General features: G+C 39.9%; 1 protein-coding gene across 1 annotated transcript; it reads left to right on the forward strand.

Moving 5' to 3' along the window:
* LTA3 (Dihydrolipoamide acetyltransferase, long form protein) lies at positions 1 to 27,566 on the forward strand. The gene is made up of 23 exons (XM_088096831.1): positions 1 to 284; positions 383 to 430; positions 1,064 to 1,118; positions 1,193 to 1,223; positions 3,962 to 4,008; positions 4,102 to 4,146; positions 4,279 to 4,352; positions 5,119 to 5,188; positions 5,752 to 5,934; positions 6,041 to 6,085; positions 6,226 to 6,299; positions 6,816 to 6,885; positions 7,121 to 7,510; positions 13,027 to 13,087; positions 13,176 to 13,220; positions 13,381 to 13,464; positions 22,103 to 22,179; positions 22,254 to 22,316; positions 22,726 to 22,796; positions 22,904 to 22,964; positions 24,373 to 24,433; positions 24,516 to 24,596; positions 27,002 to 27,566. Exons 1-23 carry the CDS (start codon positions 205 to 207, stop codon positions 27,058 to 27,060), a joined length of 1,875 nt encoding a protein of 624 aa, XP_087952957.1. The 5' UTR covers positions 1 to 204; the 3' UTR covers positions 27,061 to 27,566.
* Positions 27,567 to 27,918: the final 352 nt, after the last annotated feature.

Consider the following 27,918-nt stretch of genomic DNA (forward strand, 5'->3'; position numbering starts at 1 on the left):
GAGAACGCCGCTAACGGTGGCTGGCACGGGCGCAGTGTGCACGTGTGTACATTGAATAAACCAATAGCCACCTACCCATGGCTCGCGTCTTCAGAATTGTATTCCATTCAGAGAAAGTAAGTAGCCGGAGAAGAGTTCCAATTTGGTGTCGTCACCATTCTCTCTTCTCTTTTCTTCTCTTCTGAATCGAATCGATCGGCGCATATGGCACTCTCGCGCCTTCGTCACCCTCTCTTCTCTCGCTCCCTTCGTATCCTCTCTTCTTCCACCAGATCCCTCTCTCGGTACGCTATTTTCTGTAATTCCGATTTCGTGCTTTTCTATTCATCATCTAATAATGCTGCTTCTAACTTTCAATTTCGGTTTGTATTTTTCTCCACAGAACTTCTAATTCAACGATTTTTTCCGCGGCAGCTCAATCGAGTATAAGGTTTGCATCCATTGCCAGCTTCCCTGTTTTTCTTTTCTATTCTCATTCTGTGTGAAGTTAGATTCATTTTAATCTGCTTTGCATTCTTGCTTACGGCACTAGTTTGAACTTTTAAGATGACGAGGAGTCTTAGTTTAAACAAAAAGATAGAGAATATCTTATTATGTTGGAGATCCCTAGTAAACTAGTGACATGGCAAAAATGTTGTATGTAAGTGGGGAAACCTTCTTCTCTTGAGTTGAGCTAGATTTTGAGAGTTACGAACAACAGATTCTCAAATAGTATCACAGCCTATCATAATGATCGTTATTGAGATTATTAGACTACTTGCAAATGTTTAGTTATGTAAATTTTATGTGAGATGTAATCGATGTTAGGAGTGTATGTAGGATTTCCCACATGTGACCAAAGTGATATGTATAACTTATGGCTAATCTTCACCTTAGCATAGTAAGTATCAGTACGAAGTGGCCTAATTGAACTTCATAGGTTGGCCAGACATTCTCTCCGGCACGTGGGAGGTGGGATTGGCATTCTCTTTGTTAGACATGACATACATATTGCACATCAATCTGTCTTCTTGTATTTTAATTTAATATATCATTGTCGTTTACTGATGGTGATGTTTATCAGACCCACATCTTGCTCAGGGATTACTGGAATTAATGATAGGTCTATGAAGTCAAAGGTTAGCATTTAAATGGATAAAAATTCCAATCATTACTATGATATTCTCTGACAACTTTTAACTTTTTTTGGCAGTGGACTGATGTCAAATACTTTTCATCTTCAGGTACTTAATGTTTCATTTTCCAACTTTACTGTTTTACTTTTTGCTTCATTCAACCTCTTGTGTGCTTCTCTTATTTGATTATTTTTTCTACACCTGATTATAGACTCTCCTATTTTGGAGATCTCGTGTGAATTACTGCCATGCTGTGTTAGCGTTTTAAGTTGAAAGAGTATGGCATATGTGTGTTAGATGTCTATTTGTTTTTTTAGAGGTTTGTATTGAATATAGTAAAATCAGGTATAAGATTAATCTCTCTTGTATAGAAAATACACATAGGGTAATGTATTTATAATAATGAGAATGTGGGGGTAAGTTCAAATACAAATGAATATGTAAAAATAACATAATTAACATAGGGACTATGTTTCCCTAATTAACATAAAACGCAATATATGTAGCACTTCCCCTCAAGTTGGTGCATATAAATCGTATATACCAAGCTTGTTACAAATAAAATCAATTCTCGGTCTCCGTAAAAATTTAGTGCAAATATCAGCTAATTGATCATTTGAGTTGACAAATTCAGTCTTGATATCTCTAGATACAATCTTTTCTTTAATGAAATGGTAGTCAATCTCAATGTATTTGGTTCTCTCATAGAAGACAAGATTAGAACTGGTATGAAGAGCAGATTGTCACATAAAAGTGTCATTTGAGTGACATCTCCATATTGTAACTCTCTAAGCAATTGGTTAAGCTAAACAAGTTCACAAGTGGTTGAGACCATAGTTCTATATTTTGCTTCTGCACTAGATCTTACTACAACACTTTGTTTCTTACTCTTCCAAGAGATCAAGTTACCATCAATGGAAACACAATACCCGAAAGTAGATATATTCTAATAAAAGGAGATTCTGCCCAATCAATATCTGAATAGCAAACAACTTTTATATGGTTATTGGAACCATATAACAAACATTTTTCAAGAGATCCTTTAATGCACTTTAATATACAAATGACTGCTTTCCAATGATTTTCATTTGGGAAATTGAAAAATTGGCTCACCACACTAACTGCAAAGGAATGTCTGGGTGAATAACTGTAAGGTAATTTAATTTCCCAATCAATATTCTATACTGCTCAGGATTTGAAATAGGCTTCCCGTGATTTGGTAGGAGTTTGGTATTCGGATCCATGGGTGTGTCAACAAATTTTGAATTCATTAACCTAATTTCCCCCAAAATATCCAATGCATACTTCCTTTGAGAGATAACAATACCATCATTGGCAAAGGTGTTGTTTCATCTAGAAGTTGCCACGGTGATCACTGCTTGTAAGAACATTGTCATCAACATATACTATCAAATTGACACGTCTAACATTTGAGTGGCGGTTAAAGACTGAATGATCTACCTCACTTCGAGTCATACCAAATTGTTTAACAAAGCTACTAAATTTTCCAAACCAGGCCCTAAAAGACTGTTTTAGGTTATATAAAGATTTGAGAAGACGATATACTAATCCTAAAGACTCCTCTGAGCAACAAATCTAGGAGATTGCTCCATATAAATTTTTTCCTGCAAATCTCCATTGAGGAAAGCATTTTTTACTTCGAGTTGATAATGAGACCATTGTTGAAGAGTAGTCGTGGCTTGAAATAAACTATCAGAAGTTATCTTTGCCACTGAATGATGCAATGTTATTGCAAAATAGTGATCCAAGAAAATGACTGAAATGAAAGGAAAGTCTTATAATTCTGTGATGCAAACTTGCTATCCGGAAAAGAGAGATTACGAAAGTGAGTCTTCAATATAGAGTTAGCTATTCATAAAAGACCTAATAGCTTGTAGTTAGACCATCTGTAATTTCGCTGCAGTTTGAAGTGTATGCTGGCAGCGAGTCTGTTACAATAGACTTAAAAGCCCATCTTGCATTCAAAACTTAGGCGATCATTACAGCAGAAGCTGAATTCTGTAATAAAACTAGGTAACACATGCATTACAAACTTAATCATATTTTTATATATTCCAACATCCCCACGTCAAACTGTTAGACAATTAAAGGTTTACGTGAGGAAGAATAAGAGGGGAGAGAACTAGAGGCGGGAAAGGTGGTTAATTTGTTAGAAGAGAGAGAGTATAAATAATAAACAGAATGGGGGAGAGAGGATATCGAATATTATTTTGGGTTTAGATTGGACCTCTTGGCCAGTGGCGGAAGGGAGGCTTCCTTGGGGAACATTTACTTGTATTTTCTTCTTTCTATACATTATTGATTGAATAAAATACATATACATATAATTAATCTTCTACTGTTGAGTGTGTGTGTGAGAAGAGAGGCTACTGTTTGGTTCCTCGAGTAAAGGAACCTAACAAATTGTCACTGACACGAAGTTTAAGTCCTGTCCAACCCCAGACCAGTTTGTGGGACCAGAGCAGGACTGTTGGGATAATTACAATTTTGTGGGATGGGCGAATCTTTTTGAGCCTTAGGCCCATGAACTCATGGGTCATGCTGTGCGAACCGATAGAAAAAACTCACTGTTGGTTATATTTTGACCTTATTTCTCTCTCTCTCTCTCTTGTGTACTCAACGCAAGACTTTCTTGTCCCATTTCTGTTTTTTCGTTTCTCTACTTTTGTTAAAGATTCTCATCATCTGTGTATTCTGTTGATCTCAATAGTTTTCTGTCATCAATCTTTAATCTTTAGTTTTGTTGCTCTAGTTATTAAAGAGGGTAGTCTGCATATTTATGTCATAATGGAATGGTTATGTCCTAATAACTTCTCCCTTCATAGAATCTTCATACGAAGTCCTTGGGATGCCAGCTTTATCACCTACAATGGTAAGCTTGGGAACATTTTTTTCTCTGTTTTATTTGTGTTCTGTTCTGTGCTTCCATGGACGACTGTTGGTGACCTAACCTTTTGGTTTTTAGACGCAAGGTAATATTGCAAAATGGAGGAAGAAAGAAGGAGAGAAGGTCAGTTTGTATATAGTTCTTATATTTTGATGGTTATAGATCACTATTCTGGTTGTGTGATGCTTTCATTTTGGAGATTGTATTCTTTGAATTAATTAATCATTTTCACATTACTATTGATTAATCTAACAGATAGAAGTGGGGGATGTACTATGTGAAATTGAAACTGACAAAGCTACGCTAGAATTTGAAAGTCTTGAAGAGGGGTAATTTCTTTTTCTTCCTTTAAAATTTTTTCTTCCTATGTTTTTCATGACCTGTGACTTACGCTGTATGCACTTGAGTTTTTTCATCTAGAAAAGTAGTATATTTGTTCCACTTCTTTCTGAGCGGTAATTAAAAAATCAGAAGCATTGTTGGTCAATAATTTTGGAGAGACCTACCGGAAAGGATCTCCATGTTAAAGGTCTTTAGGAAGTTATGTAAGTTGTTCTGTTTGAATTTAAATGGGCCTGATAATGTCTTTAATAATTTTAGTATAGTCTTTCATTTGAAGCCTAAGGGGGTATAAAACAGCGTGAACCATTCCCTACTTACTGCCGATAGCTATGCATGTGCTCTACAAGAAAATGACAAAGATCAAAGCTTAAAAGATTTATTGGTGCTCTGAAACTAGTTTCAAAAAACATTACATTTTATTGGAGAAAGAAAAGAAGAGGTAGCTGTCAAGCACAATACGCATTTAATCCTTAACGTAAAATATGCAGAAAACCACTCATGAGTTGTTGTAGTTACCAATTGTTTTTCTACTTAGTCGTCTTCTGTCTTTTTGTGCATGTCTTATGCATAAATGTCCATTTTAGGCCAAGAAGTGTAAGAATTGATTATCTTTATTTTCTGATTGTGTTTTTTTTTTCATTTAATATATATGAGGGTTCTATATACTTGACTGACGAGTGTGGATCATGAGAGATGCAAATTTCAGTACACCAATATAATATATCTGTTGTGGTAATTGACTGATTCCTGCAGATTTCTGGCTAAGATATTGGTACCTGAAGGTTCAAAGGATGTGCCTGTTGGACAACCAATTGCTATAACAGTAAGTCATTACTAAATTCCGATTCTTGCATTATTAAGGTTATATGGAACTTTCATTTTGCTAAAGAAAGTAACTTTTACGGACAAACTAATATATATAATTGTTTTTCCTTCACGACCTTTTGTTCGCATTGGATATATTTCATCAGTTTTTGTAAAATTGTCTCAGTCATTTTCCTTGCATATTTCAATTTGCGCTTTCTGGTTTCTAAGGGTCTCATAGAACTTATCAATTTTGTGCTCACATTATCTAAAACATTGTTCTCTTGAAGCTTTTGGCACCAATTTAATAAAAAAATATCACACACAATATTAATGGCTTAAAGAACATTGAAATTTACATGCAAATTGGAAGGACGTAAAAGTTAACTTCAGTTTTCAGTTTCTACCATCCATTTTAAAAATGTGGTAATTTCGTATTCTGGTAAATCATAAATCTAATAACTTGTCCGTCATATAGTCATCATTAATCAGTTGATTTCAAACCAATAGTTTGTGGGGTTTAATCAATTTGTGAATTTTAAGTATCTGATTAATGTAAGCTCTAACTATGGACATTGCAAGGTTGAGGATGAAAAGGACATCCAAAATGTTCCTGCTTCTGTGGGGGGTCAGGTTGAAGAGACGAAACCAGCACAGCAGGATGTTACAGATGAGAAGAAACCAGAATCAACTTCTACTATGATTAATGCATCAGAACTTCCTCCTCATGCCCTTCTTGAAATGCCAGCTTTGTCTCCGACAATGGTGAGAATTTTGATGCTATTTGTTGTAACTATTGCTTGAAGACATTAAGTTTCTTTACTTCCATGGAGGCACTATTCTTCATTTTCTTTTCTTTTTTACTGTACAGAACCAAGGTAACATTGCTAAATGGAGAAAACAAGAAGGAGACAAGGTTAGTTATGTTTCAACCTAATGTTCTAGTAGAGGTCCTATTTTGCATAAATTTTTTAATATTTTAAAAAATGAAAAATGTGAGTCGTTAATGCCCTTTTTTGTTGTCTGGTATGCAATAACATTTAAGTTATCTAACAGATTGAAGTGGGTGATATATTGTGTGAGATAGAGACAGACAAAGCTACACTTGAATTTGAAACTCTTGAAGAGGGGTAATAGTCTTTCCTTATACTGCAAGCTGTTCATTGTAAATGTTCTGTCTGCTTGGTATGGTTGTTTACAGTCTGTACTGCAACACGCTGAATTATTGTAAGATAGAGTTATTTGGCAATGGTGTTTCATCCTAACCATTTGTTTATTGTGACAAAGACTTGGGTTGGGCCATATCATATGGATAGTAAGTATATTCATTATATCTCCTATGTCTCACCAAAGTGTTTATAGACAAGACTTGTACTGCTTAATTTGCATCATGCAAAAATTAAAGTTCTGCTAAAAGTAACACCTGAGAATGGGGTCTCACTGTCTCAATTCGTGGTGGATTGCAATCTCTTTTGTTCATAATCTGGTTAATTTTGTCTCAAATTTCTGACAATTTTTTAGTACAATGCATCCATTCTAGTTGATTATTTTACACATGAGCTCTATTTGTACTACTCCTTCCTTCCTGGTAAAGTTTCACCTTCTAGCCAACTAATTTAATTCTGCATGGTGGTGGTGGGTACTAGGTACCTGGCTAAGATACTTGCTCCAGAAGGTTCGAAAGAAGTGGCAGTTGGGCACCCTATTGCAATAACAGTAAGTGTGTGAAAGCATTTTGTGCAATTTTGTAATTTTCTCCCAGTGGAATGTGAAATGAGCCTGGGTGAGGATTGAGGTCCAACAATTTTTGCGTCTTTTGAAATGGAAACTAACAAAATCTGACAATATCATATAAATTTTTTGGTTGGCTTACCAAATTGCTGGCCCTTGGTTTTTTATGAAGAGCAATGAAGTACACGAAAAATACTTACCTTACTTGCTCTTCTATAAGGTTGAAGATGCAAGTGACATTGAAGCTATAAAGAATTCTGTTAACAGCAGTTCAACAAACCAACAGAAGGCCCCCCAACATGACACTAAAAGTGAGGTCAAAGCTCAAAAAACCAAAATAGCACGAATCAGCCCAGCTGCGAAGTTGCTAATTGCAGAGTATGGATTGGACGCATCAACATTGAATGCAACTGGTCATTACGGCACCCTACTGAAAGGGGATGTTCTTTCTGAAATTAAGTCAGGAAAATTGTCTCCTAAACCTGCTTCACCTAAAGAAAAGGTGCTGTCATCTCAAAGTCATCAACAAGTGGCAGCTTCTCGAGAATCAAAGTCTAACTTAGGGCAGTCGGATTCTTATGAAGATTTTCCTAATAGTCAAATTCGCAAGGTAGGTTTATCAAATATTTCATGCTTATGAATAATGTTCTTTAATTCTTTTAGTGCATATTACATGGTTATGAGAACTATCTTGCCAAAAAGGGACTCTGAGCAGCCATCGTCTGGTGTCTCTGGCTGTGTTAGGTTCCAGACTTGGGAACCTAATATCAATTCTCACTTTCACTCCAAGAAACACAGAAAGATTGGAAGAAATCAATTGTATTCACAGTAAAAGGTTTGTACAAACAGCACCCAGAGGCATAACCCTCTTCAACAGGTAAGTACCCGTTAACAATCTAAACAATCAACAACCCATAACTCTTCTAACCAGCCAGTATTTATACAATCTTACACGCTCCCCCCCTTAACTGTCCTAGACAGTTAGTTTGTTATAGTCAGTTGCACTTATTCCTTCTCTCATACACTAACCACCTTTTCTTATTCCTATCAATACCCCCCCCTTCATCATCAACCTTGTCCCCAAGGTTGAAATCAGGGTACTGCTCCTTGATTGTTATTTCATCTTCCCAAGTGGCCCCTTCTGGCCCTCCTTGTTGCCATTCGACCAGCACCTGCTGCACACTTCTGCCTTCTTCGGTCCTCTGCCTCCTTCCCAAAATTTTCATGGGCCAAAACGAAGGCCCCTCTGCCTGCAGGTCCGGTGGTAACTCCCTCTCCGCCGGATGTTCTCCTAATGCCTTTTTCACCTGTGAAACATGGAACACAGGATGTATTCGAGCTGTCTCTGGCAGCTGCAGCTTACAGGCTGCCTCCCCTACCATCTGAATTATCCGGAACGGCCCAAAGTATCTGGCTGATAGCTTTGGGTGGAGTCTGGTAGGCATCGAGGATTGCCTATGGGGTCGTATCTTCAAATACACCCAGTCCCCTACTGCCACGTTCGCAACCCTCCTCTTTTTATTAGCTTGTCGCACCATAAGATCTTGCGCGCGCTCAAGATGAAACTTCAATTGTTTCAAAGCTTCGTCCCTTGTTTGAAGCTCTTGATTCACAGCCTCCACTAGAGATTCACCAGGAATGAATCTGTGCAAGGAGGGAGGTGCTCGCCCGTAGACAGCCTCAAAAGGGGTGCATCGGATTGCCCCTTGATAGCACGTGTTATACCAAAACTCCGCCCACGATAACACAGTCATCCACCCTTTTGGCTGCTCTGAACAGAAACACCTGAGATATCCTTCTAACACCCGGTTCACCACCTCTGTCTGCCCGTCCGTCTCCGGGTGATACGCGGTGCTCATTTTTAACTGCGTCCCTTGGCCTTTGAACAATTCATTCCAGAACATGCTTAAGAACAAGGGGTCTCTGTCGGTCACGATGGATTTTGGAATCCCATGCAACCGTACTACTTCTCTTAGAAAAATCTCAGCCACCGTCCTTGCCGAATAAGGATGCTTGAGTGGTATGAAATGGGCATACTTGCTCAGTCGGTCCACCACCACTAAAATAGCGTCGTACCCCTGAGACTTAGGTAGTCGCACCACGAAATCCATGCTAAGCTCTTCCCATATTGCATTCGGAATGGGCAAGGGTTGTAGTAATCCTTGCGGTGATGACGCTAAATACTTGTGTTGTTGGCACACAAGACATTTAGCCACGAACTCTGTAATGTCCTTTTTCATCCCCACCCAAAATAAGGACTGAGCTATCCTCCTATACGTCCGGTAAACTCCTGAATGACCCCCCATCTGTGTTAGGTGAAACTCTGCCATCAATCTTGGTAGCCACGAAGACTGCGCCGACAACACCAACCTCCCCTTGTAGTGCAGTCTTCCATGTTCTATCGTGTATGCTGGGTGAGAATTTGGGTCCACCTCTATCTCTTCTATCACCTTACGTAGTTTCTCGTCCTCGGCTACCTCCTTCATTACTTCTTCGAAATCTTGCCAATAGGGCCTGGCTATCACCGACAACTCCTTATCTTCGTCGTTCACCCCCTCATCTCTTCGGGACAACGCATCTGCCACTCGGTTGGTAGTCCCCACCTTATATATGATTTCAAAATCGTATCCCAGCAATTTAGCTATCCAGTTTTGTTGATTCTGTGTCATGATGCGCTGCTCCAAGAGATACCGGAGGCTCCTCTGGTCAGTGTGGACTATGAATCTCTGTCCCAAAAGATAAGGACGCCAATGCTGGATCGCTAATACCAGAGCCATCAGTTCTTTTTCATAAATGGACTTGCTGAGAGCTCCTTCAGATAAGGCCTTGCTGAAAAAGGCTATCGGCTTCTTCCCCTGCATCAAGACAGCGCCAACCCCTTTGCCCGACGCATCACACTCAATGTGAAAGGGTTGCTGAAAATTTGGGAGGGACAATACCGGGGCTGTCGTGACGGCTGTCTTCAACGCTTGCCATGCCTCCTCTGCTTTCTCATTCCAGGTGAATCCTCCTTTTTTCAATAGATCCGTTAGAGGCCTGGCAATTTTGCCGTAGTCCCTGATGAACCTTCGATAATACCCCGACAAACCCAAAAATCCCCTCACACTCTTCACTGATTTTGGCCGTTCCCAATCCACCACCGCCTTTATCTTTTCATCGTCCATCTCCACGCCTTTGTGAGAGATAATGTGTCCCAAGTATTTGACTTGGGTTTGCCCGAACTCACACTTCCTCCGATTGGCCACCCACTGATCCCGTCTCAGTGTTGACAGGACTTTCCCAACGTGCTCCAAGTGCTCCTCCCAAGTTCGACTGTAGACCAGTATATCGTCGAAGAATACGAGCACAAACTTCCGCAAATAGGGCTTGAAGAGATGGTTCATAGTGCTCTGGAATGTTGCCGGCGCGTTGGTGAGCCCGAAAGGCATCACGACAAACTCGTAATGTCCCTGGTGCGTGCGGAACGCCGTCTTCTCGATATCCTTCTCGGCCATGCGGATTTGGTGGTACCCGGCCTTCAAGTCCACCTTAGAAAAATAGGAAGCCCCCCCTAACTCGTCCAACAGCTCTTCTATCACCGGTATGGGAAACTTATCCGGCACCGTCGCTCTATTCAGGGCTCTGTAGTCTATGCAGAAACGCCAACTGCCATCTTTTTTCTTGACTAAAATTACTGGGCTGGAGTACGGGCTATGGCTCGGACGGATCACCCCCGATCGGAGCATCTCCGAAACTTGCTGCTCGATCTCATCTTTCATTACATGTGGGTATCGGTACGGCCTGACATTGATCGGACCAATTCCCTCTTTAAGGTGTATCTGATGCACCGTCTCCCTGCTAGGTGGCAACCCCTCAAGCTCCGTGAACACCACGTCATGTTGTTCTAGTAAATCCCCCATCTGCTGCTTCTGTTTTTCCGTAAGGCCTGAACACTTTGGGCTGCCTGTATGGGTCTCGCACAGGCCCAACTCCCAGACCAAAAAACATGTTGCCACCTCATCTATTTTTTTTAAAGCTTCGGGGCCCACCACCCTCCTCTCTAACGTGGGATCCCCTTGTACAATTATCCTCTTATCTCCTTGTCTGTACTTCATCGTTAAAACTCTCCAGTCCACCGTCACCTCCCCAAGCTTTGCTAGCCACTCTACCCCTAAGATGACCTCCACCCCTCCGAGCTCGAAGATGTAAAAACGTTCCACAACTTGAGCCTCTCCTATCTCCAACGCTACCTTTTCGCAACAGCCACTGATTCTCTTCCTCTGCCCGTCCCCCAGACTCACCAAATACGGCTGTGTTTTTGTCACCGTCATCCGCAGTTCCTCCACCAACCGTCGATCAATGAAATTGTGGCTCGCGCCACTATCAATTAGAATTAATACCTCTCTTTGTCCGATGTGTCCTCGTAACTTCATTGTCTTGGGTGTCGTCAGTCCTCCGGCGGACAGTGCCGACAACTCCATTGTCGCAAGGCTCGTCTCCGACACTTCTTCGCCTTCTACCTCCTCCTCTTCCTCAACCACAATTAGCATTTTGAGGCCCCTCTCTGGGCAGCGATGGCCGGGACTGAAGGGTCCGCCGCATCTGAAACAACGACCCTCTTCCCTTCGTTTAAGATACTCCGGGTAAGGTAGATTGCGAACAGTCCGATCACCTCCGCCGCTAGTAGCCAGCCCCTTATTCCGTCCCTGTGTCGCGTCTTTATTAACAGACCCCACACTTTCCGCCGTTCCTCCTCGCACCGTCACCGAACCCGACGCCTTCCCCCAAGAATTCTGATTCTTGGATAACCACCCTCCTCCGGTCTTCGTGCATAATTTCTCCACATCCCTCGCCACTCGCATGGCGGTCATCAAATCCGGTGGATCATGTGGCCGGACATGATCGCCCACCTCTTCCCTCAGACCGGACAGGAAATACCCCATGATCTGCTCCTCGGGTATCTGGGTCGTCTGCCCCACCAGAACTTCAAAATCGCGTATGTACTCCTCCACCGGTCCCGACTGTCGTATGGTTGACAGCCTTTCATACACCGTTCCTCGTGTTCCTCCTCCAAAACGGATACCAAGAGCTCTCTTCAACCCATCCCAAGAAAGGTTCTTGGTTTTCTCTCGCCAGAATCGGAACCAGCTTCCGGCGTAGCCATCCATACTGATAAAGGCCAGTTCCAGTTTCTCCTCCTCCGCCACCTTCTGTACTTCGAAAAACTTCTCTGCTCTGCCAATCCATACCCAAGGTTCGCCCCCCTCAAAGGCTGGTAATTCGACTCGTTTCCTCCATTGGCTCATACCTCCTTGGTTACCGTCTCCATTTCTTCCCCCTCCGCCGCTTGGACCACCACCATTATCGTTCACCGACGACTCACTCTCCCCCTGTTGCCTCCCGTGGTTATTGCGGTGACGTTCTCCAAGCGCCTTCAAGATTGCCTGGACATCCTGGCGTATCGCCGCCGTCTCTTGTCGCAACGCCCCCGTATCAGCTTTCGTCTCTGCTATTGCCACTTCGACCGCCTCTAAGTGCCCTTCGACTACCACCATTCTTCCCTCCATCTCTACGTGCGATAACACTCCGATTGGGTATCCGGCAGGTCGGACCAAATGTTAGGTTCCAGACTTGGGAACCTAATATCAATTCTCACTTTCACTCCAAGAAACACAGAAAGATTGGAAGAAATCAATTGTATTCACAGTAAAAGGTTTGTACAAACAGCACCCAGAGGCATAACCCTCTTCAACAGGTAAGTACCCGTTAACAATCTAAACAATCAACAACCCATAACTCTTCTAACCAGCCAGTATTTATACAATCTTACACGCTCCCCCCCTTAACTGTCCTAGACAGTTAGTTTGTTATAGTCAGTTGCACTTATTCCTTCTCTCATACACTAACCACCTTTTCTTATTCCTATCAGGCTGAGAGTTCATTATTGAAATACCTAATAGGGATCTGAAGACTCAACTGTTTTGTGTCCTTAGCTATTGGTATTCATGTAGAGATGCAGATCTAATTTTGATGTTTTGCATTGTTTCTGGATACCCTATCTTTTCTATTATAATCTCTCAACTACGTGAATACCTGTCCCCTCAATATATGATGAGTTGTCTTAAAATATATTTTACTGTTTTGTAGGTGATTGCCAAGAGGTTATTGGAATCAAAACAAAATACACCACACTTATATTTATCATCAGGTTCTGATTCCCGATGTCTTACATACTATTGCAAATTAATTTATGTGGGACTGACTAATTAATATATATTTTGATTGCCATGTGTCAGATGTTATACTGGATCCTCTTCTTTCCCTTCGGAAGGATCTTAAAGGTATTTACCACTAATAAATTTTAGTGGGCATGTGAGATATTATCCTCACAAAGTGAGATAAAGCTTTTGTTGTGGTTGTTATTGATGTGTCAAATGATACAGACTTGATCATGTTTGTTTTTTCAATGTGATATATTCTTTGTTTGTTCCTTGATTGCAGAGCAGTATGATGTTAAAGTTTCTGTGAATGACATTATTATCAAAGTTGTAGCTGCTGCTCTTAGAAATGTACCTGAAGCAAATGGTAAATATTTTTATTGTATTTGTTATAATAATTATTGTTACATATCATCATTAAGGCTAGACTAGTAATGAGTAGTACCTAGTTCTGTACCTAGAGGTCTAGTGCAGACTCTTGGTGTTCCATGTACTCTTGCTTTTTCAATATATATAGAAGATAATGAGAGGGATTTGTTATGCCCTCAAGAATATATTTTTATCAGTTTTTAATCTCAAGTTGGTATCAGAGCAGGTTCATCCTGCTCTGGTTTCTGTCCTGGGTTGTCTACCAGCATTGTCATTGCCGTTCGCATTTGTCCGGTGCCCTTTGCTGTTGTTCACGGTTGTCTTGTCACTACCTGCAGCTGTCAACTGCAGTTTAAAGCTCTTCAACTTGGTTCTCTACCATCTCACATCTGTCCGCCGTTGTCCGCCGCCGTCCGCCGTCTGCCGTCACTGTTCCGTCTAGCGACCACTGGATCTGGTTCGTCTCTTCACGCGACGACCAACCCCACCGATGCCGGAGTCCGATTCTCCTCCACGCTCTGCCACGCGCCGCTTCTTTGTGCGCTGCGAACAGGCGCGTACTGTTCACGCGCCGCCCTCTGCCCGTCGGAAGGTCACTGCGACACCTCCATAGCTGTCGCCTGAGCCTCCTCTCTCTGTTCTGACCCTCAAAACCCTACTTCAGTGATGTCCAGAAGCTTCCCTTGAAGAAAACCCTAAGAAACCCCCTTGGTTTTTTGGTTCCTCACTGCCGCGTTTTTTCTTTCTCCTATTTTTATCAAGAATGGCGTCTAGAAGTGTTCTTTCTTTCTCTGGAAGTCCCTCCATTACTTCCGAAAAGCTAAACGGAAAGAATTATCTGTCTTGGTCTGCTGCCGTGGAAATGTGGTTCCTCGGTCAAGGACATTATGACCACCTTGAGCAGGATGGAAGCCAAGTACCTTCTGAAAAGGCTGAACAATGGAAACAAGCAGATTTCCAATTGTGTGCCCTATTGTGGCAATCTGTGGAACCCTGACTTTTGATATCTCTTAGAGCCTTCAAAACATGTCACTCTTTTTGGAAGAAAGCTCAAAGCATTTATGCTAATGATATTCAACGTCTTTATGATACAGCAAACAAACTTGCATGTCTCAAAATGACAGACCATGATATGGTCTCCTTCATGACTGAAGCCCAAGCAGCTATGGAAGAGTTGAGAATGTTCTTGGAAGTGGAATATTCGGAAGACATCAAGAAGAAGCTTGACAAGTATTATATGGTGATGATCCTCCGTGCTTTACATCCATATTTGAATCATATCAAAGATCAACTTCTGACAAGTCATGAGGTCCCTTCCTTGGAAGCCTTGACCACACGTCTTCTTCGTGTTCCAGTGCCTCAATCTCAGGAAGCTCATGAAACAATGGAACCATCTGTCATGGTTGCCACGCGAGGAAGAGGAGGACGTGGCAGTAGAGGAGGAGGACGTGGAGGTCGGGGACGTCCACAGTGCACTTACTGTAAGAGGGTGGGTCACACTCAAGAAAATTGCTACTCCTTGCATGGTTTTCCTTAAAAAACCGCCAATATCTCTAAGGCTGAAACAACCACTTCTGACTCCAAGTTCACTGAGGAAGAGTATCAAGAGTATCTGCGATTAAAGTCTAACAGCTTGGCCCAATCATCTCAATCCCCAAGTACATCCACAGCTTGCATTTCTCAATCCATGGAAGGTCAAAATTCATGGGTAATTGACTCAGGTGCTTTTGATCACATCTCTGGTAATACCTCATTGTTCTCAACCCTTTCCCTCCAAGAAAAACCCCATTTCATTACCCTTGCAAATGGTTCTAAAACTTGTTCAAAGGGAGTCGGTCAAGTCTCCCTGTCTCCCTCTCTCACTTTGAAATCTGTTCTTTTTGTCCCTAACTATCCATTCAATTTACTTTCCTTAAGTCAGTTAACCAAAATGTTACATTGTTCAATAACTTTTGATTCAAAATCTTTTGTTATACAGGAGTGTGGCTCGGGGAGACAGATTGGAGAAGGATATGAAGCTGGAGGTTTTACCATTTTGGATCTCGTCCACGTGTATCCTGTGTTGCAGCTCTTTCCCCTAAAGTGTTACATGACCGATTTGGCCATCCTCACTTGTCAAAGTTAAAAAAGATGTGTCCTGAACTTAGTGGTCTTCAGACTTTAGAATGTGAGTCTTGTCAACTAGGAAAACATGTTAGATCTATCTTTCCTAAAAGGTCTCAATCAATGTGTAATTCTAGTTTTTCTATTATTCATTCTGATGTCTAGGGACCTAGTCGCATCTCTTCTTTTGGTTTTAGGTATTTTGTTACATTTATTGATGAGTATTCTAGATGTACTTGGGTTTATCTAATGAAAGATCGCTCTGAATTGTTACCCATCTTCACATCTTTTTGAATGAAATCAAAAACCAATTTGGTCAAGTAATTAAAATATTAAGAATTGATAATGCTAAAGAGTATTTCTCCTCCACTTTTTCTGCAATCCTTAGCTCCCATGGTATTTTGCATCTGTCCACTTGTCCTCATACACCCCAGCAAAATGGTATAGCCGAAAGAAAAAATAGACACTTGATTGAAACTGCTTGTACCTTTTTGCTTGGTGTCCATATTCCTGTTCATCACTGGGGGATGTCATCTTAACTGCATGTTTTCTTATTAATAGGATGCCCTCCTCCTCTCTCAATAATAAAGTCCCTTTCTCCATTCTCTTTCCCAATGATCCTCTCTTTCACACCCCTCCTCGAGTTTTTGGTTGTGTCTGTTTTGTTCACGACATGTCTCCGGGGCTAGACAAGCTCTCCGCTCGTGCGATCAAATGTGTCTTTTTAGGCTATTCTCGGCTTCAAAAGGGGTACCGGTGTTATTCCCCTGATACCAAGAAGTACTACATGTCTGCCAATGTTACATTCTTTGAACAAACACCTTTCTTCTCTCCATCTGTTCAAGATGTTCATATCCTCCAACAGGTCCTTCCTCTTCCAGTGGTTGAGTCCAATATCTCCAATGTCTCAGTCAATCCAAGTCATGCTCAAGGTCCTCCCGAACCTTCCTCTCCACATATTGATATCTTCCGCCACAGTACCCTGATGGGTAGTTGTTAGGTTTCTGGGTATGAAACCTAACTGTCTCACAGCACACACTCACACAATAGCACCCAAATGGTAAGAAAAGAATGAAAATATGTATTCACATCAACCAATGTCTTGTACAACCAGTAACTGGGAGCATAATCCCCCTACACAGGATCAAGGTTCCTGTCTATACAATTGATATCAAAAACTCTCCCTTCTACCAGACCCCCCTTGCCTTCTTATAAAGGCAACCCACTTCTAACTACCCAACAACAATTAATTCCTAAACTGAACAATTAATTCTTCAATTGTTTTCTCTCTCCTGCACACCTATTACCCATTACAACCTATCATATTATATCCTATCATTACACCCTGCTGCAAAACAACCTTGTCCTCAAGGTTGGTACAGTAGTGCTTGTTCCCATGGCTAATCATCATAGGAAGGGAACCCACTGGCTGCTGCCTCCAATTCAGGTCTGGAGGTTTGGGTGGTGGTCTATATGAAAAAATTGTTGACTCCTATAAGAGTTGTTTTTTTTCCAGAATTCCCATGGACCCTATGATTGTTCTATATTGCCTTCTGACCTGGTGACCACTTACATGGGCCTGGATTTTAACTCTTTTCGGATGAATGATCAAGAATTCTTTTCTCTTCTTCCACCCCCAAAACCTTTTTTGTATTTTTATAGCAACAGTACTGGCGAAGCCCTCTCCTTGCCCAAATTTGTTCATCCTAGAAGCTAAAAAGGAAAGAACTTGTTGATCTGACCATCCAATTCCTTCATCATCATCATGTTGAGCTAACTGTTTCCTCTGAATGTTAAATTGCAGCCCTGCAAAGAAATATCTCTGCCATTGGTCTTCTAGTGTTTTGTATGTTTGTGACAACCATATTTTTTCCCCACTCAAGACAGCTGCATCTTCTACTTTATTTCCAGCCATCATAGTCACCCTGTTCCCACCATATTCTGCTTTCTTTCCTCTGTCTTCACCCTTCTTCACTGTTTTATCATACACATCACAACCTACCCCACTATCTCTCCTAGAAAAAGCAGCTTCTGCCACTTCCTGGGCAGCAACACAAACAATGCCTCCATCACATTTTTTGTCTTCTGCACTGATATCTCTTTCTCTTTCCTTCCCAGAAACAGCAGCTTTTGCCACTTCCTGGGCAGCAACACCAACAACTTTTGCTACTTTCCCAATAGCAGTAAAAACAACAGCTTTTGCAACTTTTCCAGCAGCAGTCACACCAATGTTTCCATCACAGTTTTCATCATTGCCTTCCTCTCCACATATTTTCTTCTCTCCTATTCTGTCCTCTAATTCTTGCAAAACCATCAACACTCAAAACTGCAGCTTCCGTTTCTCTTGTCTTCTCAAAAACAGAACCTCTAACTCTTCCTCCGAACCCCCTTATCAATGCCTCTTTCAGCCCTTTCCAAGAATGGTTCTTGGTTTTATTTTCCCAGGCCCTGAACCAATAGATTGCACCTCCCTCCATGCTAGCATAGGCCAATCTTAATTTTTCCCCCGCTACCACGTTTTGGATCTCAAAAACTTTCTCTGCTCTGGATATCCATCCCTCTGGGTCAATCCCCTCAAAAGTAGGCAATTCTATCTGCTTCCTCCACTTCTGCTGCCCTTTGCCCTTGTCTTCCTCCAGCTCTTCCTCTGAACCATCTTTCTTTCCTTTCATGGCAGATTCATCACTTCTTGTTGTGCCCTTTATCTGAATCTTGATATTCTGCATCATTTCTTTTATTTCTTGGATATTTCTTCTCCATTCTGCTAGCACTATTTTCTGTCTGCTGGCCCACCTTTCCACATTATCGATTCTTCCTTCCATCATGTTCTCCTCTCTAAAGGATCCGGCAGCTTCTTGATCCGGCAGGTCGGACCAAATTGTTAGGTTTCTGGGTATGAAACCTAACTGTCTCACAGCACACACTCACACAATAGCACCCAAATGGTAAGAAAAGAATGAAAATATGTATTCACATCAACCAATGTCATGTACAACCAGTAATTGGGAGCATAATCCCCCTCCACAGGATCAAGGTTCCTGTCTATACAATTGATATCAAAAACTCTCCCTTCTACCAGACCCCCCTAGCCTTCTTATAAAGGCAACCCACTTCTAACTACCCAACAACAATTAATTCCTAAACTGAACAATTAATTCTTCAACTGTTTTCTCTCTCCTGCACACCTATTACCCATTACAACCTATCATATTATATCCTATCAGTAGTCCTCTTCCAGAAAATGGTGGATCTCCTCCTTCAGATTCTTCTCCCTCACCGCCTCCTGCCACACCTCCTGGTGAAAATGATTCTGGTTGGCCCATTTCTCTCAGAAAAGGTACTCGTTCCACTCGAAACCCTCATCCCATTTATAATTTTCTTAGCTATCACAGACTGTCGCCCTCCTTTTATTCCCTTTTATCCTCATTGTCTTCTGTGGTTATACCCAAAAATGTGAAAGAAGCACTTGATCATCCTGGATGGCGACAAGCCATGATTGCAAAAATGAAGGCTCTTGACCACAGTAATACTTGGGAGCTTGTGTCACTTCCCCCGGACAAAAAGGCTGTTGGTTGTCGATGGGTATATGCAGTTAAAGTCGGCCCTAATGGTGACATTGATAGGCTAAAAGCCCGGCTAGTTGCCAAAGGGTACACTCAGGTTTATGGCCTTGATTATTGTGACACCTTTTCTCCCATGGCCAAGATGACTACCATTCGTCTTTTCTTCGCAATGGCAGCCATTCGTCATTGACCACTTCATCAATTGGATATCAAAAATGCCTTTCTCCATGGTGATCTTGAGGAAGAAGTTTATATGGAGCAACCTCCTGGGTTTGTTGCTCAGGGGGAGTCTAGTGTGGTTTGTGTTAGATGTTAAGATGTGTGTTTCTGTTATTTGGGCTTAGTCTATTATGTATTAAGGGCATTGGCCCATATCTTACAATATAAATAAACTACCCTATGTGTATGCTAAACACACAAGGGATATTTTCTCCCAATCTTCTCTATTTCTCATATGGTATCTAGAGCACAGGAATAGTTCCAGTCAACTCCACGGTCTCCGACACTCATCACCAGGAGGATCACAGATAAGAGGAATATCAACCATAACAGGGAGAGGTACAGAACTAGAAGATAGATGTGTAAAGTAAAAAGAAGATTCATCAAAAGTGTTTCCTCCAAGGAAAACACAATATCCAATTGATGAAGTGGCCAATGACGAATGGCTGCCATTGCGAAGAAAAGACGAATGGTAGTGGCTCGATCAACAGCTGAAGCTGAATATAGGGCAATGGCGTCAGTAACATGTGAACTTATATGGGTGAAGCAGTTCGTTCAAGAGCTTAGCTTCTGTGACATCTAGAGTATGAAGATGTATTGTGATAACCAAGCTGCTCTTCACATTGCATCAAATCCAGTGTTTCACGAGAGAACTAAACATATAGAAATTGATTGTCATTTTGTTCGGGAAAAGTTATTGTCAAAAAAATATGTACCGAGTTTGTTCGATCAAATGACCAACTTGCAAATGTGTTGACCAAGTCATTAAGGGGACCTCGGATTGAGTTTATTTGTTCCAAGCTTGGTACATACAATCTGTATGCTCCAGCTTGAGGGGGAGTGTTAGAATAATTACTGTTACATATCATCATTAAGGCTAGTCTGCTAGACCAGTAATGAGCAGTACCTAGTTCTGTACCTAGAGGTCTAGTGCAGACTCTTGGTGTTCCATGTACTCTTGCTTTTTCAATATATATAGAATATAATGAGAGGGATCTGTTAAGCCCTCAAGAATATATTTTAATCAGTTTTTAATCTCAAGTGTATTACTCAGTCCATTTTTCATTGCGTATAATTTTCTAGGGGTAGTGGGGATTCCAATCACAAAATATTTATTGAATAGCTTTGAATTTCCTTCCCTGTTTATTGTTCATCAATTCTTAAGTAATGATATTATTTTGTTTTTGCAGTATAGAAAATAATAGAAAATTCTTACCAATAATAGCTTAAAATTTGCTTTAGGGGAATGTACTTAGGGTTCTAGTTACAGAACGACTCTTCGGTTTTCTAGTTCTGCTATGATAATATCATAGAGACTTACAATTGGATAGAAGCTCTCATTATGTGAATAATGGCATTGGAAAAGCAACTGACCAACCCAACTGCTGAAGTAACCATGTTGAACCTCCCAAACCATGCTTACAAAGGCTGTTTGAAGCTAAGTCAATTAATGTAAACTAACATAGAGTGCCCAAGAAACAAAACAAGTGTCAAATCATATAGGGGTGTAAATAGTCTGACTTGAGTCAAACCCAATACGAGAAACATACGCTTGGCTTATAAAAAATATATGATGCACAAACTTCACGCTTTTATTTAAACGAGTCAAGTTTAAGCTTATGTTTTGCTTGATTACTCATATGAAGCTGTACTTTGATTTGTTTGCTTTATTTTACAATTATATTTCCCTTTTTATCAAATCTCTTCAAGTATTTTTGGAGTTTTTGAATTTTTTGTGCAATCAACATTTTCATGTAAGATGAAGTAAAAATAAAAACGGATAGTAAAAAGATTCTAGACCATGACACTTTTTATGATTATAGTTAGCAAACATAAAAAACTATTCTGGATTTTTAAATATCAATCCTTGACTTGAAGAAAGGAGGCGGGGAGCCTTGACCTTGCCCAAAATGAGTGAGTAGACCTGCCTTGGAAAAGAAAAGGAATAGACAGTTGGACATCTCATCATGTGCCCAAAGGGTTGTGGAGAGAGGTGGCTTGTAGTAGTACATGGAGAGGCTAATTGACCTGATATGAAGTGCATGGATACACTAATTTTTGAGTATTAAGTTACATTCCTTGCTTATGATATACTCCCGCCATCCGTAATTATATGACATTGTTTTGAAATTTCTTTGTGCCTTTTATAAGACTCTTTCCTAATTGTTCCTTGCATTAATTATATTTTGACCAAAATACCCTTAATTAATTTGTAGATAATAAAAGCTACGAATTATCTTTCTCTCTCTTATGAAGATTGGAGATTTGAAGAGTTTAGTTTTAAAAATTAAAACTTCGCTCCTACTATTCTCTCATCATACATAAGTTATTTAATAATAATTATGGAAAAATATAATCTCAGACAAACTTAATGCTACATTAACAAACTTTTTTAGTAAGTGTTTGATTCAGGTATCAATACCGTATATATAAGGATGGAGGGAGTATCGTTCTATATTTGGACTCCCTTAAATTCCTGGTGCATTGATCAGTGTCAACATTCCTGCCATTCCTCTTTAATTTTTGTCCATCTCTTGGATTTTATACCAAACACACCATGTCAATTTGGAGTGGCATGAATCTAAATCAGTAACTACTATGAAATGCTTAAATACAATACTAATTTTATGTTACATTCTTGGTATGTGATATCTTTCTCATTACGTTTTTTCTCATTTTCTTACTCTATATTAACATTGAATTATTCTCATGGGAGTTTCTAGTACTGAAATCCAATATTCATTATGACAGCATACTGGAATGTTGAGAAGGGCGAGGTCGTTTTAAATGATTCTGTTGATATATCAATTGCAGTTGCCACGGATAAGGTAATTGACGGTTTTTAATTGTCGATGTGATAGTATAATTATATGAAGTACTCGAATCTTTTGTTGGACTGCAGGGCTTGATGACTCCAATAATAAAAAACGCTGATCAGAAGACTATCTCTGCTATCTCCTCAGAGGTAATTCGGTCTTATATGTGTAGGTTTTTGGGTTATGACTTTACATAGAAACTAGAACATATGGAATGCTTTACTGACAAAGTAAGGAGCAACACTCATGGCTGAGCAAGATTCCTCCAATAACTAAATACTCAACAACAATAACAATAATAAAAAGAAAAAGAAAAAGATAAGAAGAGAAAAGATGACTATTGCTGGTGTGGTAGCCAACCCTCCAAGACCTTCACCAATAGTTTTCGTCCTCCTTCTCATATATAAATTTCTGCAACTTCAAAAGTACTTCTTATATATGTTTGCATTAAATTTAGGCATTCACATTTTTCCCAAGTAAATTTAAATTATGGAAAGTCAGGAAAGTAAGGTTTTTGTTTCCATCTCAATCAACTTTGATAGTTTATTGACATTTTAGGTCAAGGAACTAGCTGCAAAGGCACGTGATGGCAAGTTGAAGCCACAGGAATTCCAAGGGGGGACGTTTAGGTGATTTTACTAATATTATCATACAACCTTGGAGATTCCCCATTTCTTAAGCAATATTTACTGCGCCAAATGTAATAATTCTGAGCTTTGCACAATGCCTTATGCAGCATTTCAAACTTAGGAATGTTTCCGGTGGATAAATTTTGTGCAATTATAAATCCCCCTCAGGTTCTCTCTCTCTCTCTTTCTCTTTCTGTGTGTGTGTGTGACATGCACACGTGCACTCACAATATCTAATTTACGAGTCTTGTGTAATTGCCAAATTGCTTGCCAAATCTATTTAAATTTAACTTAGTATAGGGGTGGGTTTGGATGTAGCCAAGTGGATAATGAATCTACCTTGTGCAGATCCAATCCCAGTTACCTGTAAATAGATTGATAAAGATATGTAACTTTTCTTGATATCAGTAATTTTATTTTGTTTTTGCATGTGACTTGTGATCACAATTAATTACTAATGTTCCTTAACTTACTCCTAATATGTTATTTCTTTGTAAGAATGAAAAGACCAACGTCTAATTTTTCTAGTATGCTATTACTATATCAACGAAGAAGCAAACTACATGGTGAACCAAACATGATTTTTCCCTAATTTGATTTTCTTTAGAAGAAAGAGAAAAGTAGATGAGAACTGGATATTTCAGGTTTATACATGTTAGATATATTAGATATCTTATATCTTATCTTTTATCTTCTGTTTATTTGTTGTTATTTCTCTTTATCATTATTTGTAATTTGAGTTTAACTCATATTCTCTTTATTATAAATACAGTAATTTTTTACATGAAAATTTTTCCTATACCTATTTTTCACTATATTGAACAATACAAGTCATATTCTTAAATGTCCCTTTAGACTATGTCTGAGTAGGAGGTACAGGATGGAATGGGCTGGAAGGAAAAGTTGTTCCAATATTTGTTTTTTTTTTTCAAAATAAGAACTGAAAATGTAAGAATGGATTATGTTCCATTCTATTGTTTATTTTCAATTTTTTCTCCTCCAATTTAGGGCGCTCTTAATGGAACAAAGCTTTTAGATCATAAAATGGTTGTTTTATATTTATAAATTAATGTCTTAAGGATAATATGGGAATTAAAAGTTACAACTTGTTTCATTCTATCCTTTTTTGGATTCTATCCTTTTTTGGATCAATGAAACAAAATTTCATTATTAAATATACAAATAATGGAATGACATTTTTATTCTTGTCCATTTCATTTCATTCTCTACATCCAATCCAGACATACTGATAGCAGCAGACCCTTCATAGAATTATTCCTATTCTTTGAATCCCATATTTTTTCTCGTTTGGTAAAAGACAAAGCAAAATATATTTTATATCCTTTATAGTTTACGCTGTGGCAATGAAAAATCAAACCATCACAATGAAGTAAATTTAAGGTTGAGCAAGCCTAAATTTCAGAACATACATTTTATGAGAACATTCTATTTTGAAAGAGTTTTAGGATTGCCTGGTTTATTAGTCTGAATAGACAGACTTAAGGGAAGGACTGTAGCATTGAAAGATTTTGTTTTTTTTTGCCTATATATGTATTTATATTATCATTTGCTGCAGGCCTGCATTCTTGCTGTTGGGAGAGGCAACAAAGTTGTGGAACCAGTACTTGGAGATGATGGTATAAATTTTAGGATTGTTTTCTCTGGGCCCGAAATGCTAAACTTTTAAGTTTTGTTAACATTGATATTTGTTTTCTATAGGAGTTGAGAAGCCATCGGTTGCCACTAAGTTGAACTTAACGTTGTCTGCTGATCATCGTGTTTTTGATGGCAAGGTTGGAGGTACGTGTTACTGGAACACTTAATTACCTGATGGAAACTAGGAAGAGATTTGATTACTGTTACCTTCATGCCTTCTAGTTTACTAGTTGCAATGCAAATTAGGTATTGTTGAATATAGTGAAAAACTATATTTAAATTAATCTCCCTTGTGTAAAATACACACATAGGGTTCTCTATTTATAATAAAAGAAATATGGGCTAAGCCCAAAATACAAATGAGAAATAATAACAAACTAACTAAAAGATAAAAGATATAATATATCTAACACTCCCCCTCAAGCTGGAGCATACAAATTGTATGAACTAAGCTTGAAATAGATGAACTCAGTGTTGAACTAGATGATTTGTCTTCAAGAGTGTGAGGCAAACATAGATGGACTAACAGCAGCTTGTGAAACTTCAACTTCAAAAGTGGATGAAGGAGAGCCGTGTGGACAATGATAAACTGCAAGGACTGATTCCCAATCGATGATGGATGAGTGACGGGATCAACAGTAGTAGCTGAAAGCTAAGAGCTACAAAACTGCAGGGACTACACTAAATCCTCATCAATGATGGATGGGTGACGGGATCAACAGTAGTAGCTGAAATCTACAAAACTGCAGGGACTACACCCATATTTATGTGACTTGCAGTGTCTTGGAAACGTACTCCCCCTTAGTGTGAAGGTGGAAATGTGAAAGATCACAGTTGCTGAACCACTAAAACAAAACAAAATATTAAGCTACAATGCTGAAACAAAGACATCAAGATATGTTGGAGGTCCAAGATTCTTTGCTGGACAACTCCCAAGTGGTGATACTCAGCCGTGTATCACAAGAAGATCGGGCTAAACTCTAGCATCGAACAACGGCAAACAGTGCTAACTCTAGCACCAAACAGCAGCAAACAGTGCTAACTCTAGCACTGAACAGCGGCAAACAGGGCCAAACATCGGGCTAACTCTAGCACCGAAAAGTGGCAAACAGGGCCGAACAGCGGCAAACTAAACGGCGCCGGACAGCGGAAACGGCACCTGGACAGCGATCAATAGTGGCTGGACAGTGGTCAAACGGCGCGGACAGCGGGAAACGGCGCGTGGACAGCAGCAAACGGCGCGGGGACAGCGGCGATGGTCTGGTTGGCGAGACCGACTCCGATCATCAAGTTGGGCATCCATGGAGAGGGAGAAACCCTAAAAAATTCAAAGTACTCCGATTGATGTAACGACCACAGATCCAGAAAGAGGGCGAAGAGGCGATCACGGCAGTGCTGATCGGCGGCGGAAAGCTCCGGCGACGCGCCGGCACGCGCGCCGGCAGCGACGGCAGCGGTGACTCTTGCGGCGGCGCGTGAAGGCGCGTGAGAGGTCCGTTCGCCGCGATCTTCATACCACGGTGGTCGCCCGGTCGAGACGATTCTGATGGTGTGGTCGCCGGTCGATTCTGGAACTCCGGCGGCGGCGGCGGCGGTGGCCGGAGGCGGCGGCGGCGGTGGCCGGAGGTGGCGACGGACTGGCCGGAAAGAAGCGGCGGCGACGGTGGAGAGATCTGACTGCACGGTGCTGACTGTGGCACAGATTTAAGAGAAAAAAGAAAGAGAGAAGGGTTGTCCACTGAAATTTTAGGGGCTGCCGGCGGCCATGGCGGCCAGCCGCCGGCAGACAGCAGAGACACCAGAAGAAGATCAGAGAACCTGCTCTGATACCATGTTGAATATAGTGAAAAACTATATTTAAATTAATCTCCCTTGTGTAAAATACACACATAGGGTTCTCTATTTATAATAAAAGAAATATGGGCTAAGCCCAAAATACAAATGAGAAATAATAACAAACTAACTAAAAGATAAAAGATATAATATATCTAACAGGTATAAAGCAGCTAAAAGTATGAAAAGACAAATTGCCTTGTGTATTCCATACCAAGAACAGAGTTTTCGCATATATGATTGCATCATGCATGTTTGTTGGTGTGTGATAGTAAATCCCCTCTATGGATTTTCGTGTATGGTTAAATCGTGTCTTGGATTGATAATGAAAATATAACTCAATAAGATGTTTTCATTTTCAATTCATATCAAATTAATTTAAACACTTACATAATTTAACTCAAAAAATACAGTTAACTACTGATAAAGAAGTTTCCATTTCAATTCATGTACTGACTAACCAAGTATCAAATTATTTTACTTTGAAGCTAACCAATAATATGCTTACATTCACATGCTTCATGGTTAATTGTAGGTAAGTTATCGGTTAAATCTACTTTTTATGTTATTAATTAATATACACAAACTGAAATGTCATTTTGCCATCAATTATTAATAATTGACTTAGATCCTAGGTATGAAACCTATGCACCTAAGAACCATTTTTGCATCAATCCACCGAGTTGGCTAACGTTGATGTTTTAACTCTTTCACAGGTGCATTTCTCTCTGCGTTGCAATCAAACTTCAGTGATATAAGACGACTTCTTTTATAATGACGCAAACCAATTTTCATGTTACTTATTGAACTTACTACCAATGATGTGGATTCACCACAACCTGGTTCAAACTATCATACCATCTCCATTTTTGTCCTTTTCTCATTTATTCCTTCATCTGAAACAGTTTTGGATTGTTGCGCCTCATTAGTTTTTGTATAATAATATCTGGGGTCTAATTAATACCCTGAGAAACGACCCACCAAGGTATCATCTAACATTAGGTTTCCAACAATCGAGATTCATGACGTTGGATATTTTGCTCATTAGGCACTTTGCTGCTCTTTTATGTGAAATTTTGTATGAAGATCTCTGTATAGACAGTCATTTGGATGAATAAATATTCTTTTCGTGTGCTGCATCTGTCATCCGACTTAAGTGATGGCATGATTTGGCACAATGGCACACTGCTGATTCCTCCTCAGCCTTTTTCATCTTTGTGCCAGGATTTGGCCTAGTGGTTGGTTCAATAATGGGAAATTCGGCTAAATCTCCCCGTCTAACTTAATATTTGTATTATATATGTTGATGATTGTGGTTATGCAATTTAAGGTAACACCTTAAGTTTTATCGTTGAATAGCCACTAGCAAAGCTGAAATCTTTGAAATTTGATTCATTATCAATTGCTGCTGCTGCTGCTTGAACTTTGCAGATCTTGTGGCCTTAGATTTGATTTGAACTTAGCTCATCCGATGCCGTAAGGATAGAATAGACGGACTCTAAATTTTTAGTTATTCTAAAAAAATTGGATTATTTCAAATTTAAATTACTAATTACAACCATAAGTTACTTTTCAAATCGTTATTATTCCACTTTACTTTTTAAATTATAATCTTTACACTTTAGATTCAAAT

Source organism: Vigna umbellata, chromosome 8 (assembly GCF_029865625.1).
Source record: "Vigna umbellata cultivar VRB3 chromosome 8, Vumbellata_1.0, whole genome shotgun sequence".
Classification (NCBI taxonomy): Eukaryota; Viridiplantae; Streptophyta; class Magnoliopsida; order Fabales; family Fabaceae; genus Vigna; species Vigna umbellata.